General features: G+C 42.4%; 1 protein-coding gene across 6 annotated transcripts in view; it reads right to left on the reverse strand.

Annotated features, from left to right (window-relative positions):
- The window catches only part of LOC306972937 (receptor-type tyrosine-protein phosphatase mu), a 373,633-nt gene that overhangs the window by 212,874 nt on the left and 142,310 nt on the right, over positions 1 to 18,449 (reverse strand). For all 6 annotated transcript variants that reach the window (XM_079569665.1, XM_079569664.1, XM_079569663.1 and 3 more), the window contains exon 7: positions 12,644 to 12,937. In XM_079569665.1, the coding sequence (XP_079425791.1) occupies positions 12,644 to 12,937 (294 nt within the window). The remainder of the gene's footprint in view (positions 1 to 12,643; positions 12,938 to 18,449) is intronic.

Raw genomic sequence — 18,449 nt, forward strand, 5'->3', positions numbered from 1 at the left:
TCCGTTCATTATTTTATTTATAACATGTGAGCAACACAACACCTTTACAAAAAAGGTTAAATCAAGGGTAAATAAATATGGAGGTTTCTTCATTATGGGGTAGTGCAATGCCTTCATACTGTACTTTAAAATAACAGCCCAGACAATGTTTCCACAAATTACTCTAGACTGTGCAAAGCAATACAAAGTCCTTTCTTATCAAACTTATCTTTGTTGTCGCTAACAATGATAGCTGTGGACAATTTCTATAAACGAATCCACATACGTAGTAAAACTGCCCTCCTCATACAAAAACAGCCCGTTAAAAGGTAGCAATGACCCAGTCTGCTCGTTACAAATTGCGCCCCTTCGCCGCCCGATTCTCGAGTTCAAATCTCACAAACACTCTTCTCTATCCACCAAAAAGGGCCGCCCGCAATCTCTGCCGGATTGGAGGGAGGATCCCGTTCGGCAGATGGACCTCGCAACATTGTCATTTATCGGTCCGAAAGCACGGCACGTCTGGCCGGCGCCGTATAATCGGGGTGTTACCGCGGGTGTAAATCAAAAGCCAGGTGTCTGACTTTGTGAAAGGCCTGTCACATTTCCAGAGCTTGTTAGGGAATATATGAGGGTCAGGATCAAGCTATCTATGGAGGGTGAATGGGGGATAAATTACGAGAAGGGCAGAGAATGTTTTCAGGGATGTGTCATTTCGATGGTTTAGTCCTAAAATAGCCCTGGTAAAGCCCCGCTTTAGAGGTTTTGGACTATATGGTATAGCTCAGGTTTGGATTGATTAAATATTGATTTAACCATATTGTATTCTGTATTATATCATTATTCCAGGTTTAGTGCCTGCTTATTCCCAGATGTCTCAGTTTAGCCGGTATAAACCATCGACCAAAAAAATAACGTTCATGAAGTATCTATTATAGAAAACGCTATCTCAATGGCCGCCGCCTGGGCGCCGCCATGTTTATTTCCCATACCGACTTTGAAGCTAAGCAGGGAAGTGCCTGGTTAGAACTGGGATGGGAGACCGTTCCTCCGAAGCTAAGCAGGGAAGTGCCTGGTTCGGACTGGGATGGGAGACCGTTTGGGAACACCAGGAAGCCTGGCGACAGTACTGTGTGTGTGTGCGTGGACATCCGCGGCCGGCCCCCACGTGACGGTCCCACCGGCCGCGGGCATTGGCCACGGGTCCATATGGACCGCGGTGCTGCTGTCCGAGGACAACCCGCTGTCACACAAACGCGAGTGCACGCGATCTGACTGCCGTGCGTGTGCGCGCATCCAAACAGGGCGATGTGTGCGTGTGTGTATGTGTGTGCGTGTGCGTGCGTAAAACCTGCTCAAACACGAGCCTCTAAATCAAACGCGCTGCTCCGACTGATTTATCCTCCGTGTGAGTAAAAGCGAAAATGAAACCACTTAACGAGCGCATGGCCTGCACTGCGTAGTTTTTTTTCCTTTTTTTTTTTCCTTTGCTGCTGGACCATTTGTTTTCTATTTTGCTTTCACGTATTGTGAGCCCAGAGGTACATTTGATTCTAAAGCAGCTTTGAACGCATTGCCAATTTTATTGTAAGGTTATAAATACTGTCTAATAACGATCATTAGGCTATTTCAGTTCAAAACCTACTCATTCTTTTTTTTAATTGTACACTACCGTGATGCACCAAACCACGGGTCCTGCACCGTCAACCAAACCGTTACAGCTGAACCCCTAATATTTATCCATAATTATTCCACTGTCTCTTGAATCCTGTTCCCCAAGTTTCGCGAACATATTGTCGTACTTTATAAGACAGGAGCACGGGTGCATCAAACACTCCAATTGCAGTTTGTTTGAAATTTTTTTGAGCCCTCATTTGTAGTGGCCATAGTTTTTGGAATGGGTTGGGAACCACTGGCCTACAGCTGAACTGTGTGACGGGTTGGACATTTCTTTGTTGTCACTCACAATCTCTGAATATCAAATGTGGAGACTAGCGAGGCCCGGCCGAAGGCCGGGTCTCAGCTAGTGTATACATAAGTGTTAAAGGGATATTTCAGGATTTTTGACATAGGGCCTCATTTTCCTACTATCCAGAGTGTTGATTTCTGGAGATATTGTTTGTTTTAATTCATGCCGTCCCAATATTTGAAGAGTTTAGTGGTGCTAGGCTAGTGCTAGGCTAGTGATGGGCTAGTGCATGTCTATGGTAACTAGTAGCCTGCATTAAAAACTTCGAAATCATGGGGTCGTCCTCCAAACGTAGCCATATCTGATTTGTAGAAAGCTCCTTTGTGAATCCCACGTGTAGTAACGTCGGCTACAGGTAAACAAACTACTGTAGATCCGGTAACCTAGCAGATCACTCCGCCGCTGCGTAGCTTACAACCAGGAAGCTGGTAATATATATATATATAATATAAGTTCTTTTTAATGCAAAATAGTTATATTTTGAAAATTATTCAGTCAACACAGAGATTTATATGGGTAGTCTGGTGTTATAAATGATTTGCCTCAGGTGCAATGTGCTTGGGTCAGACTGTTTTTAATGCAGGCTACTAGTTACCATAGACATGCACTAGCCTAGCACTAGCCTAGCACCACAAAACTCTTCAAATATAAGGACTGCATGACTTAAAAAAAAAAAAAAAAATCTCCAGAAATCAACAACACTCTGGATAACTAGGAAATGAGGAACTATGTCAAAAATCCTGAAATATCCCTTTACGTCAACAATCTGCCAATGAAATGTATGTTTTACACTTACATTAACACTCTTGATCAGGGAGTTACTGTTTTGAATAGGGTTTGGAATGGCAAATGTGAAAAAAGGTTTGTTTCACCCGCACAAATCTTACACATATTTTTAGAAACTAGAAGGCCTTGGCTTTCAATTGAGGTATCACACTGGCATGTAGGCTGTAAACTCTCCTGTCAATACGCCTTGAGATCTGGATATTGATTGCCCTAACCCTAAACCAAATCAACACCCTCCAGGTGAAACAGGTGAAGAAAAATAAAACATCCTATTGCACAAACAAGCTGAGAATAAAGCAGATTTTTACCTGGCAAGTTAAAATCTCTCAGGGTTTTTTACTCGCACAATACAGTCCTCCAAGTGTAATCTTTTGGAGACCTTGTTTTGCTCTTTAGTCCTGGTTTAGTCCTGGATTTTATCGGTTCAAGATCAAACTCTCCACAGTGTCCTTTGGTGGAGGGGCAGACGCTCGTACAGTTATACAACCTGACTGAATGGAGGGAGAGAGGGGACATTTATAATTCAGCCAAAGGATGGAAAAAAAAATTGGTGACAAAAATTAAAGCAGATAGGCTATGAATTATTAAACATGGACACTAAAGACCTTGAGAAACATTTCAGCTCACATTTGACAAAAACGAATCTGTCCACCATCGCAAACGTCTATTTATCACTCGCCAAAGGTTAAAAGGTTGATATTACACAAAAAAGAAAGAAAAAGAATTGACTGAAAACTGTTTTTGAGACGCCGCAGCTTGAACAAGAACAGGTGAAGCTGGCGATGTCAACCAAAGGACAAATTCAATTCTGAGACTGCCTGAGCTCTGAGGAAATTAATTAAAAGGGAGAATGTTTTGAAAATGTCATGGAATTATCATTTTTGTCACGACAGATCATTACCAAAAAGAAAGTCATTTTGCTTTTTCAGATTTAATGGTTGCAGCAAAGTGATCCCCCCAAAATAAGTCAACATTTACTCCATGAACTTGTTTTTAGGCACACTTTTTTCTCCTCTTTACTGGTCATTTTTTGCCTCTGTCCGACATTATTAACCATAGTGGACTTTTATGAATATATTGTTAAAGCAGATATTTGTGGAAAGCATCTAATGATAAAGCATTTTTAATGTTTGTGAATCAGTGTTAAAGCAGAACTAAGTAACTCATGCCTCTAGAGGCTATAAGCGCCTCAGCAGGTGTTGTAGCATGTTGCGTTTTTTAACTCATTATTTGTCCTTGAGAGTAAATACTACACTGACAGAAAAGACAAAGGGAGAGATGGATATTGTACATCCAATTATACAATGGATGTAGTTTTTTTCACTCAAACTTGGCTGTAAATACGGTTTAAGTGGTGCTAACCTAAAGTTAGCTTTGCCTGTCAGCCTATTGGCTTTTTCTTCGTGATTCCATTAGTGTGTATTGGTGACTCCGACCGGGAGGAAGCGAAGTTGCAATTGTGGTTTTCTGGCCAGAGACACCAGGGAGAGATGAAAGACCCCCCAATTATCCCATTAACACTTGCATTACCCTCAGAGGGACTAAGGAAAGGATTTATTAAGATAAACAAGTTGCTTAGTACTGCTTTAACTTTGTCCATAAAGTATTTTATCATAATTTTAATCAAAGTGGTACAGTGTATATACCTGACTATGCAGACAAACGTTAGACTAACGCTCAACTAAAATAGACATAAAGTGATCCCCAAAAAATTATATTTTAGTAATCTCTATTTGCAAAATAATGTAAACATTCCAATACAACAAGTTGTTTTTCAACTTTTTTCTGTATTTTTTCCTCTTTACTTCAATTTTTTTCAAGTTAAACATTGACAAAAATGACCTGATACAGTATTTGTATCAACTAAAATATCAAACAAATATAAAAATTTAAAAACATTTAAACTTCTAATATAACAGTTCGAAAAAGCCATAGAATTTAATTTAAGGATCACGTCTGGTCCATTGTTTATGCAGGAGACACTTTATGTAGCAATGTACCTTGATTAAATGTGACTTGATTAAGTAACATAAATGTACACAAACTTTTCATCGACTAAAACTTAAACCAAAAAGAACAATTTCACTACAATGAAAATAAAAAGTCAAAATTAGTTGTGAACTTTCAGGCTGTGTACATTATCTTGACAGTTTTGCTCTCAGTTTTGCTCCCTATGAACAAAAGTTGGACTTTAGAAATGCATTAGAAAGTTAGGAATGAATTGACCATAACTAGCAAATTGTGAACTCCCACATTTCTAACCAGTTTAGCCATTTTTGCCTTGACATGTTTTGCAGTACAAACATAAAATCTAATTGTTTTCCACTGGACTCCTCAAGAAAAAACATCATCAAAGTACAAGTTTTTGGACACATGCTCGGAGCGGCTCGGTTCACTGGCGCTCGGGGAATAGCAATGGGAAATAATAATAATGAAATGGCTTTAAATGCGTTGCCTGGCTCACTTTCTCTGTCCCTCTTCTTTCTAACAGCCGTTTGTTTGAAGACGTGTCCTTGAGAGCAACACAATTTACCATCAGCCGAGCCAATCATGGCAGCACAATCCGCCTTTCTACCGTTCTGCCTGCGACTGCTTGTGATAAAAAGACTTTTATTGTGGTCCGACGCTAACCTTACTGCGCACCACAAACTCAATCTGCCCCGTTTCTTTTTCTCCTCTTTCCGCAGACAAAGGAATACAAATTCAATAGGGCTTTCTCAAAACCCAGAGCTTTCATTTGCTTTGCCAGACAATGTATAAATCCTATAGGTCACATGGCTGCTCTTGCTATTGTGCGTGTAACAAACTGAAGCATGTTAGCTAAGATAGTGAGGTGAAGTGGCTTTCCATTCAACAGCTTTAATTAGACCGGGCAAAGTGGGCAAACAATCTCCTGCAGCCTTTTGGTTCAGCCGGAGATGAGTTCAATCTTGGAAAAACAAACCTCTACTGCAGGTGTTGGCAGATATTAGCATGACAATGACTAACCAAACTTCGATGAGGACGACGATGAGATTAGTCCCCAGATGCTGCACTGCGATGCTCCTGACAGGTTAAAACAGCAGCATTAACAGATGGGTCAAATGCAGGCGACAGGTGTTCTTAGGAAAGTGCTTAGTTTACACCAGTGGTTCCACAACTCACCACACCAAGTACCAACTCACAAAGCATTGACCATTCAAGTACCATCAGGCCTAGATCAAGATCAAATCAGGACTAAACCAGGTCTAAAATCGACCTAAATTGGACTGAATTACGCACAGCACCTCCAGCACGGAACCTCTGGCCCTTTTAGTGCCCAATCCTGTGTTTCAAATGGCAGACTATAGCAAAACTTGTAGCATTTAGTAGGAGCACACAGGTGTATCAAATGGGCAGTCGTGGGGAGGCCAAACTCCCACGGCCAATGGAGAACAACCTTTTGTTGAACCTTCCGTGAAGGGAACGGGAGGTGGTGGGGGAGTGAGGGGTGAAAATGTGCTTTTGTTTGGGTCACGTCAATGCAACTACGGCTGTGCGAGTGCCGATCCGCACCACAGCAGCGCCGGCTGTTCCCTGGACACGGACGGTGTAAACGAAGAAAAGAATGTGAGGCTGCCATAGGAGAGCAGTAATAACCCACACCTCAGTCGACCTCTTTTTTATATATACAATATAGCCTAAGCGACGCCCTCTCACCAGTGTCGAATAGCGCAACAGCAAGATGACGCATGTCTAACGATGCGTTTAAGGTTAGACAGTCCTGCTCCAGAGTTTAACAACTAACAACAATTACTTAAAGAGGGGGTATTATGCTTTTTTCAATCACATAGCACCAGTCTATAGCACACTACAATTATGACGAAACCTTCTGTTGGTCTGTAACTGCAGTAAATTAGAATAACTGCCTTGTATAAAATTGCTCTCTCAAAATGGCTGTAGCGAATGTCTTGAAATAGGCCTCTGTCTCTTTAAGAACCTCTGACTCTTTCCGACACGCCCCCTCCACACACTGTCTGTGGCATCAGTGGGGAGGGGGTTCTGCTGAGGAGCAGTGGTTGGTTACTCGGCTGGTGACGAAAGCTCGGAAGCGTCTCCAGGAGGTGGGGGCGTTCCTAGGAGGACTCAGGCAAACCTATCCCTAAAATGGCTGCCATCAGAGTTTTTACAGATTACTCAAAAATACGTGAATGTGCCAAGGCAACACTTCAGGCATGTTTTTAATGAGGGAATGACATAATAACATGATGTAAAGCTTGAAAAAGTCGATTTTGCATAATACCCCCCCTTTGACATTTTCCAAACAGAACATCCCATTAGATCATATATTATGCACAGCACTGGCATTTGTAGAAAGTCATGCCTTACTTTGGGCTAAAATTGGCAGGTTTGACCCTGGGTCTTTTTACAATGAAGGAAATTGGCCCTAGTCAAACCAGAAACACACAAGCCAGAATTGAATAGCATTAATCAATAATCAAAAGGAATAGTCTAAAACTGCAGATGACCTTGAGTGCCACCTGAACAGGTAAGAGAAGAATTAAACAGTGGGCAGAAACACCACCAATGGGCAATGTTTATTCGCTCTGTACAAGTTTTATTGTAGATTAACCTTATTGTGACAGTCCAGGCAGTTTAGTCCAAAAATAAAAATTGGAAAAATGGAGAAAGCAAGTCTCAAATAAACGCATACCAAACCGTCTCTCTGTATCATTGGTTTGGCCAAACATAATTGTGCAGCGCCTCCCCGCTCCACACTGTTCAGGCCACTCTTTATAAGCACCACTGATCCCTGATTAACTCTGCTCCCCTGAGTTTAATGGCACCGGGCGCGACAGAGACACAAAACAGAGAGACAAACAGATGAGCCGCTCCCTCGAGGCGCTGCGCAGATGGAGACTTATGTGCGGAGATGAGTGGACCGAGCAGGTGTTCAGACCGACAGTGGGCAACATGCTGCCGCCATTTTTTTTTAAAAACAACCCCGTGGCCTGAGGTGGGAAGAACAGCCATATTGTTTAGTTCAATCACGAGCTGCTAATATGAATAAACATCGTACAAGGTTTTCAGTGGCGCTTGTTTGTTGACACGATGGGAGTAGATCAATCGCGAGTTGTTTAAGAGCTGTTCTGGAGATTGTTTTCTCAGATGGACTCGCGCTGGGCTCCTGAAATGTAAGGCCCTCCCGCAGTGATCCCGGGGCACAGCCTGAAAATACAGACCCCCAACAAGTAGCACTCAGAGCGCTGCGGCGGACTGAGAGAGTAAACAACTTCGCACACACTAAACTCTCAATTGCCCCTTCAAAAAAACCCAACAAAACGTTTCTTACTCGTCCCATGAAGCGGGAGCAAACGTAAAGCATAAAACAAATCAATGTGCGATTCATCAATAGAGTCCAAAAGAGAAACAGCAGCAGCAGGTCCACAGCAGATGTGAAAACACGTGTTGTAACATGCTACACCGATGATCCACAGACAGTCCAACACAGCTCAAAACGCTCTTTTGAAGCACACGTCGGGAATAATTGAAGTGGTTCATTGCAAATAATAACTCTGAAGGTTATACTTCTCGCTGTGTTCCCCGCCCCGACGAAATGTGTCCTTGCGTCAGGCGCTGGGCTATTTTACCCGGGCTGAATTAAACCTTCCCTTTGTCGCGAGAAAAGCGGCTCGGTTTGTGTGAAAGCGACCGAGGCGAGGTGTGTGTAATTATCCAGGAGGCCGCGCGGCACAGAGTGGACACCGATTTTCATCAGCACCACGGACAGAGGCGGGAGTACAGGAAAGTGAAAGAAGGCATTAACGTGATTGAGACTGTTTCACGTGTGAAAGAGGCAAGAGGGAGAGCACGGTGCACCTAGTCCTTTCTCAGTCATATGTGAGGATGTTTCTGTTTGTTTTGACCCTTTAATATGCACAAATAATATCTGTCATGGCTCAACCCTCTGTCCCGTCAACGCACCAGTCCATCTGCAATTCCAGGTAACGCTCCAGAGCATATACAGTGGGAGGAAAAAGTGAGTACAGCGTTGGGAATTTCTTACTTTTCTGCCTAAATTGGTCATAAAACGTGGCCTGATCTGTATTGAAATCACAAGAATGAGTAAACAGTGTCTGCTTAAACTAATACCACCCATGTCATGTTTCTTTTGGCCATAACATGTAAACATTCACAGGACAGAAAAGAATAAGTGAGTACACCCCCTGGCTAAGGATCCTCCAAAAGCTGAATAGACAAGGTTATGCAGTCAGGTGTGAGCCTGAAGTCCAATAACCATGGCAAATAAAACTAAACAACAACAAAAAAAAACTAGACAAAGTGCTCAGGAAGTCAATGATAGAACTAGTAATTGGGGGGAAGGTGCTCTTTGGGGTTTGGGGAACTAAGATTCAAAAGAAAAACAAAAAAGGCACCACTTCAGAATGGTATCAGAACAATAAAATATGCATTCTGGAATGGCCCAGTCAAAGTCCTGCCCTGAACCTCAAGAAAACCATTCACACCAGACATCCCAGGAATCTCACTGAACTGCAACAGTTTTGTAAAGGAGAAATGGTCCAAGATTCATCCTGATCGTTGTGAGCGTCTAATCTGCAACTACAGGAAACGTCTGGATTAAGTTATCGCTGCCAAAGGAGGGTGAGCTGAATCTAATGGTGGAGTCACTTCTTCCACACTGTCCTACTATAATAAAGATGAAGTAGAGGAAATTTAGACCAATTATAGACCAGCATATAGATAAACCTTTTCATTTGTATGGAGTATCAAGGCTCTCCAAAGGAACTTAACTGAGAGGCAAATCACTACAACAATCCGACAATGTATTCGACGTCTTCAACAGTAGAAGCAATCACCAGACCAAGTCGATCTCTCCTCTCTCCTCCTCTGTGCTGAGTGATGGATCACACTGTCCTGCCACTCTTAACCCTTTCAATTAGGATTCTTCTGCTCTGTCCGTGCAAATCTGCCCCCAGCATCGCCCACGCAGGCCCCTCGACCGCACTTCACCAAACCCGGCCATCCATCTCCGGGACAGTGACCGGAGAGAGAGAGAGAGAGAGAGAGAGAGGGGGTAGCTGCCCCGAGGGTATCTCACCCCTACGGACCCACCCCCTGCTGCCCCGTCCCAGATCCACACCGCCGACCCAGGTGGAACCATTCATCCCCATCAGGACGAATTAGCACATGACCTTCACTGTGGAACGAGAGGTGAGATTCTGGACTGTACACCGAGTTTACTGTGCCTTTCGTTTAGTTAGACTTTAATCCTATTCACTGTAAACTTACTACTAACATGCCTTGTTTTCTTACTTCATGGTTACAGAGACAGAGAGAGAGCGGGATTGGGAGGAAAATCGACTTTCCATCAGCATTTCCCTGGCCACAAACGCGAGTTAGCCATGGGGAAAACTGCTGAGACTACCTTTGTTTTGTTCCCCTAAAGTTGGCACCCGAGCGGAGCCGAGCCGGAGTTAGCTTATTTGGTTAATGTAGTGAGAAGGGCAATCTGTACAATATCAGACAGTTTATGTACACGCGAGTTTAAATGGCCGTAGTGCAATGCTAATCTAATGAGCCGCGCGCTGCCACTCTGCCGCGCGCATGGCATCAATCTCTGTTCGTGACGCATTAGCCGAGTCGCTGGGCCTTTGAAAGGGAATTAAGCGCAGTAAATAAGTACGCTTATAAAGTTAGTCTGTGATTTTTCATTCACAACCACAGATGCCTACATTTTTAAAAAGATTGATAAAGTATTTTCTGCAGTAGGGGGTCAAAGGTAGAAGACTCATTTCTCTACTGTCTCTAGATTTCTTGAAAGGGATATTTCAGGATTTTTGACATAGGGCCTCATTTCCTAGTTATCCAGAGTGATGTTGATTTCTTTATTCAACACCAGTAATACACAGTAAGGAAATAATAGCCCACTTTCTTTTCACCCTTAGCCCGTTTAGCTCCATGCTAACTATACACATCCATATCTCACATGTATCACCTGACACAGCTGCTCTACATACTCCTGACCTCATAGTTCAAACGCTTCGGTTCTCCGCAGGTGTGACCGCTTATCTCGCGACTTTTAGAAAGCGTTTAAAATCTCCTCGCGCCTCTTAATCGCTCCAGGTGCTCGGCGCAGAATCCATTAACCGCCATGCATTTCTGCGTACGTCCGCGCCGTGGAAGTCCTAATGAAGATCCATAGATGCAAAACAATGAGCGGTCAAAGCGGCTCCGCCAGAGAAAAATAATCATTCGCGAAAACTGGCAGAGATGTATGGCGATTTGGAAATGCAGCACACGGCTTTTTACAGCGAGTACAATGAGGCTGCGCTAACAATAAACATCCTTGTGGCTTGTTTCTGCACGGGATTGGTAAAAAGTGGATTCAGTGGATTTTTCTGCAAGTTTTGAGTGCTTTAGGAATGGTGCAAACTTGAATGAAAGAAGCCTGAAAGCAATGAAGAAAGTACTAAAATGTGTCGAAAAGGCCACTGTGTTTCACCATCGCCTCTATTATCCAAGTTTGTACCAATTTTGGTTGAAAATGTACAATATAGAAAGCAAAAGAGCTTCACTGTTGTCACTCTAAGGCCGCTACATTGTTTGGCGAAAAGGAAATGCCTTCAATTTCCAAGGTTAAACCAAGTCTTCATAAGTAAAAAGTTTCTCAGGAGTATTTTTTTACAAGAAGATGACTGCAGTTTTTAAAAGGCACTTTTTTGTTGAAAGTAAAGTAGGTTGGAGTCAAAACAGTTCATTTTCTCTGCACGCAAGATTATGGATGCGCCGATCAGATACTGGTATCAGATATCGGAGCCAATAATGGAAAAAATACGATATCAGGTATTGGCTACAAATATCCGATGCTGAACCAATACTAGTTTTGGCTCTCGACGCCTTAAAAACACAACTTTTACCACCTACATCTAAGTTGATATGGGCATGCTGGATATTGTTTTAAAGCTAAGAACTTGGAGAATTCAATTGCTTTATCCTCCGTAGAAGTATGTTTCATCGCTGCACAAAATGCCCGCGCGCAATAGTATGCTACAGCTAGCGGTTTCATGCTAATGCTAACAAAACTAATCAAGGCTGGGTCAGAAACTGATAGAAATACCTAAAGAAGCCTAACACAATAAAATAACCACTGCTGAAGCAAAGTGTTTGTATTTTAGTTTAAGAAATAACTGATCTAACGTCACTTAATGCGAGTTGTATATATGAATGTAACCTAAAGCCTGTCATATACCCAAGGATATTTTGTGTAGAAAAATCATACTTGTTAAATGTGTATCAAATAATTTATCATTGGATATAATTGACAATTGATCTGTAACATGACAATAAAAGAGAAATCCACTTTTAAGAAAGTCTCTTGGTATCAGTAAATATCGGATATCGGCAGATACTCAAACCCCAGTATCGGTAGCAAAAAAAAGCTGGATCGGTGCATCTCTATGCAAAATAATGAACTGCATTTAATGCTACTGTTTGAAGTATAAAGAAAAGTTAGGTTAAAAGTAAAGTAAACAGGATTAACAGAACAATTAAATAATTCGCATTGTGTCAGAGTTGTAGAAGGCAGCAGGGAAAAAGTCAAAAAATGCATTTATTAATTCTCAGTAAAACTTGTAAAAAAATATAATATAAAATATGTACAGTTTTTTCCCATCAAAAGATCAACTCGATGAGCCACTGTAAAATCCATTGCGCCAGCATCAGACAGTTTTTTGCCAGCAGCACATGTATATAATGCACAACGGTTGGGATTCAGCCTCATGTTAATTGCGAGTTCACCCTAAAAAAAATAGATGCCCCCCCATCGGGCCACCCTAATGAGACAGTCTAGACACGCCCCTGCTAAACACAGGTATTGCAATCTGCGCAGTCTTGACAAAGTATGACTGCTTTGTTCCCCCGAGTCCTGACCTGCACACTTGGTCCGGGCCCTCAGCGGCGGCCCCGGGGCCCCAGTGCCTCCCTCCAGGGGCCGGGTGAGCAGGACGCTGATCTCGTACTCCGTGTCGGGGTCCAAGTGTCCGATCTTGTGCGTGGTCTTGTCCACCGGCTGGAGGTCGTACATGGTGCCGGACACCGTGCGGTACTCCACCTCGCGGTCGATGATGGGCCCGTCGCCGTTGATGGAGTTGGCGTTGAGCTGGATCCAGAGGTAAGTGGCGCCTACAGCAGTCAGCTGGGGCGGGGCGATGGGCACCGGGGGCTCTGGGGAGGAAAATGAATAAAATGAAAGACTAATACAGAACTTACAACAGTGGTTCCCAACTTTTTTTTAGTCTCGAAAAAACCCTGGTTGGTCAACACTGACCACTAGTAAGAAGGAAAAAAGTATGCAGACTAATGGTTAGTGCAAATGCAAACTCATATTATTACAAAAACACTAACCACTTTTTTTAGGTGATGTACAGGCTTTAAACTGGGTTATGGTTAGTCCTGTGACCATAAATCAAATTGTCTATTTCCGTCATATTGTTTGGAGGTAATGAATGATGCAAAGTATAGAAAAGCGCAATGAAAAATCACTGCAATTGCCCTGACGGTTTGTACTTTCAATCCCACTAAAGCCATTTCCTTGTGCTTTTGAGCAACTTAAAGGGCATGTGACAGGTTTTGATGCGTTTGGAAATATGACTTTTAGATAGATCACATTTGTTTTTTTTCATAATGATCCATTTTAATTCAGTGAAGCAGAAATTTAATGAAGAAAGTCTGTTTTGTTTGAATGTTTAAGCTACTGACAGGAAGTGACATACATAGAGGTAAAGTTCCATAGATACAGACGGCATCTCTGGAGTCGCCCATATATGGTCATGTCTGATAACGGTTAAGGGGGAAAACAATTGAGAAAACCTAAACTTTCTGTAATTATTCAAAAACTACTTTAACAAATGCTGAATTATGAATATAGTTTTCTACTAAATAAAGATACAAAGACATGGGGAGGAGAAAAGTGGTTCAACAGCCCATGAATACATTAGCGTGAACCTTGCCCTCATCATACTCAAATTTAAATGAAAAATGTGTCGATCGTTTGTGGTACGTTTTCATTTTTGAGATATTAATGCACAAATGGAAATCTTTACAGCACAAAACAGACACCATTTTTACCATTTTTTGAGCTTTATAAAGGAGGGTGACCTTAGATCTGACCAATAAAACAATCATTAATATCTCAAACACAAACTAGCACAAACAAAGATTTTTTCAGCACAAAACAGCACAAACTATTGATATATTTTTTATTTAAATTTGAGCATGATGAGGGGCTACGTTCACGGAAGTCATAAATACATAAACAACAGAGAATGCTAACATGATGCGGCGAAGCCATGACCCCTTCTATGACGTATCTATAGCGGTTTGAGTCATTTCCCATTGACATAACATGGTTGGCATGGCAACAGTTTAACATCGTTTGCCTCTATGTCATTTCCTGTTAGTGTCCACTGAGGACGTGAAACTCTAAACATCCTATGCAGCCAGTTTATATACAACACCGTTCCAAAATTGTGGGTCCCTCAAGCCAGTTCTATGGCTTCCTTCATCAGCACAACAGTTTTCAGCAGTGCTAGCATCATTGCACAAGGGCTTTCTAATCATCAATTACATTTAACACCGTTAGCTAACACAATGTAGCATTAGAACACTGGAGCGATGGTTGTTAGAAATGCGCCTCTGTCAAAATCACCCATTTCCAGCTAGAATAGGCATTCACAACAGCGCTTGTCTTTAAAAAATAAGGACATTTTAAGTGAAAAAAAAAATAACTTTTGAGTGGTAGTGTACATGCAAATTAAACTATCTCCCAACCCTGGTCAAATACCAGAACTTCCATGTGTTGGATAACATCACTGAACACAACAAAGCAGAGAAACCCGTTACGAACGCCAAAGAAATGCCTCATTGTCAGCGCTGAAATAATCCGGCATTTTCACCTTCTCACGATAGACGTATTGATTTTAATCACAGCGCTGAGACTCAAGGACAGGCCCATGGTTACTACAACCACCACACAGCAAATATGTCTGCTGTGTGGTAAAAATAAGCTCTTCATCATTGTGAATTATGACCAACGTCTCCAAACAAGCTCAGCCTTTTCTGAACTCCCTGAAAGGCATTTAGGGAGCCAATTATTCACCGCTGAAATCCTAATGATAGAATACAAATAATATGGACACTTTAAAGAAGGAGCCTCAGAGATCATGCACATGTACTCCAAAAACAAAATGGTGGCGCTGTCTTGCGCCTGTGGGCCAATTCAGTTTGGGTATTTTGACAAACATGGCCTTTTATTTCTTGTCTCTTATTTTAAATTTCTCCAGGGGACTCCTCTTTTACGATTCTAACCTTTACTCGGTTATGTCACCACTATTTGAATAATCTCCTAAACCGCCTGGTGCTGTGTTTAATGACGCTCCGTAAATGTCACTTTATTCCGGAGCACAATATTTTCAACATCCCTCCAATATGTAAACTGGTGTGTGTTGCCGAACTTTGAGAGGGCTGTTTGTAGTCGAATAAAAAATGAGATATTATAGCAGATTTATTCAAAGGTGATGAAGTCCGGCCTGCCAAGAATTCCCTCTTCTTTTACGTATTAGTTTGTAACCTTGCCTTATCTCCCCAAAGTCTGATGACTGACAGGCCGCTTATCCCGTCAAAGCAATATATCATTAATGTCGAAACAAACACCTTGAGAAAGAGCCCAGACACACACACAAAAACACTGAAGAAGCACTTAACACGGTTAATTGGAGGCGAGGATAAAGCCTGTTCACTGACTGATAGGTTGAAATTGTACTGTACATGCAGCAGATCTGAGACCATAATGTGGGAGAAGTATATCCCACAGCATTTGGTATACAGGCCAGCAGAGTTTTCCTGACAAAGATGTGAAGAATTTGCATCAGAGAGACGAGTGAAATCCTGCTCCGACGACAAAACAGGCTCAGAATTAGCATTTGCAGCTTATTAACTGCTTATTATAATAGCAGTTTTGATTCAATTTCAATCCGGTCCCTTGTCTCATGAATCAGAGAGTGCACATGAACAGGTCAGAGTCAGATCAAATCCTCTGCCGTTTCTCCCCCCGAGGGCTTTTCAGGATCAGAGTGAACAAGAAAAGCTGATGGATGTTTTCTAATGTTCTGCTGCAAGGTGCCATTATGCTGTTAGAGGCGCGTCTGTCCTGACAATGCATCTGCACTTTGAGTTTGAAGCACAGGAAGTAAACGGAAAGGTGCATGCGGACAGTACATTGTTTTTTTTTTTATATATATAGCTTGTTCTATATAATGAACCTTTCTATAGTTTAAAATTACTGTGTTCTTATGTAGTCGGAACTTGTAAAGCAATTAGTGGTTTGAAAATTAACTTCGCTTGATAAATATGGATTCTTAAATTGCAAAAGTGTCATTATCTGTTCTAGTTCTGTTACTGACTTTTTCTTCTGGGTTTACATCATCAAATCATGAGTAATTCGCAGAGTATGGCCATGGAGAGGATCAGGCCCTGTTTGGTCCAAGTGAATTGACTTGGGAACACAGTATGACGTATATCGGAGAGTGAGTTGGCGCAGAGTGTGGAAAAACTAAATGTACTGGAATACTGAAACATGTCCGAAGGAAACTTAAAGGGACGATACAGAGTTTAAGAATGTTTAAAATAAGTATTTACCTCCCCCCACATGTTCCAGAAATGTTCTAATGTGTAGAATGAGCCCAGACCTGTTCACCACAACTGCCTCTAAGGCCTCTTTAAGGCGAGACACTGCAGCTACAGGTAAGACCTGAGGTGGCAGTAGTGAGTATAAAATGACCAACTTGCATCTACTCTCTTTAAAGCCCACTCCAGCTATCTTTTTGATGAGTAAAAAACATTATGCGAGTAAACTAGAGTAAAGAGTTTTTGTTTATTTCAAAATATAGATATATATATATATAATAACAACGGTAGCGTAAGTAAGTAAGTAAAGTTTATTCATAAAGCGCTTTTCAGAGTTAAAGAGATGGGGCAGGGCGTTCCACAGTCTGGAGGCAACGGACTAAAAAGACAGGTCCCCTCGGGTCTAATAACGAGCCTTAGGGACCACAAGAAGGTTCTGGCCATAGGACTGAAGAGTACTGCCGGAGGAGTACGGGCTCAAAAGGTCCTGGATGTACTGTGTCTCCTCTAGGTACTTCTTTGGGTGTTTCATCTGGGTACTCCAGTCTCCCCTACCACTAAAAACATGTGCAATAGTTTAATCCTCCAGTCAGGTGTTTCTGAACCCCGAGCCCCGGCCCACACTGGCTCCTACAGGTCGCCCCAGCAGCATTGAGGATGGGTATAATGCAGAGAACAAATTTCCCTATGGGGATCGATAAAGTACAGCTTACCTTACCTTAATACTGACACAAAATATAAATAAGAAACTATTATAGGTATCAGAAATGCTTTTATTTATATAAGATAAGATGAGATAGAACTAACTGAGAAGGAAAATAAGCACACAGACGAGAGCTAAGGCAGAGGAGTGAAATCTCAATATCCCTGGTGCCTTGACTACCTTTCTCTAATAGGCCCACACGGCCCGCTCACGCAGCATACATCATCATTAGCCCGTCCCGTGCCTGTCCGGGAGGAGCCGCTGCTGTAGTCTCCGGTCGTCCCAGGGTAGCTCAGACTCAGAGGCGCGTCCCAAAAGCAGATGGTTACCCTACCCTGACCTCCGCCTGGTCCCTGCACGACCGCTAATCCACAGTCCCAGTGCCGCTGTCCAACATCACCTGAAGCGAACCAGCTAATCCCGCCCGCCCCGAGTCTCCACCGCAGTCTGGGGCCGCAGACAGGGGGGCAGGTACATGAGGTCATCGATCACTTTATCAAATCTGACTGGCCAAATAAACACCTGTTGCAATTTCAATATGTGGCCACTGTGAGCGCTGTTGAGCCATTTTGTTTTGCACCCAAGCAATTCATCAAATACTCAACATTTTCACATAAACCGAATCTCTCTCTGCCCATTTTGGGGACTGTTGAGTGCAAGAAGAGAAAAATAATAAATAACATAACAAAAAATGTAGATAAAAATGTGAAAAATGAAAACTTGATAAGATAAACAGCAAGAAAAGCCCAAACTCCTCAAATCCGCCGCCCGCTCCATCCTCCCGCCTGCAGCCCTGCGCTCCCCGACAGCTGGGCAGCGGAGCAGCGTGGAATGACTTGTTAATATCCTAAAGTGTTCTGGCGCTCGAGTGCGTGTGGAAGCAGTAATCCATTATTTTCCATGTGTCGCTGATGGCTGCTGAAGTGAGGATTACCGCACCTAAGGACTTATTTCATCAACATAAGCTGCTGCCGCCTTTGTCGACTCGGATGAAATGTGTATTGCCGCATTACCTACATCAAACTGCTCGGTCATATTGTCTCAGGGGCGGCGTCCTGCGAGATTTGAGTGGGGAAACTAAATTGAATGGCTGCGATGGTGATTATTGTTTGGTTTAAAATGTGCGAACCGCGTCATCTCTGAGTCAGCAGAGGCTAAAGGAGCTATACCTGATTTTACTTCTAGAAATGTAATGAAAGTTATTCTATCCTCCTTAAGTACACTGCAAACTCAAATGCTTGTAGAGAAAACAGTGTGTATCAAATTATAAATTATTTGTATGAATTTCATGAACTGTCAGGCTATTTTTGTAGCATTTTTGTGGACGTGACCCTGAAAAGTGACGCTGCA

The sequence above is a fragment of the Gobius niger genome, assembly GCF_951799975.1.
Source record: "Gobius niger genome assembly, chromosome: 13".
In the NCBI taxonomy this organism is placed as follows: domain Eukaryota; kingdom Metazoa; phylum Chordata; class Actinopteri; order Gobiiformes; family Gobiidae; genus Gobius; species Gobius niger.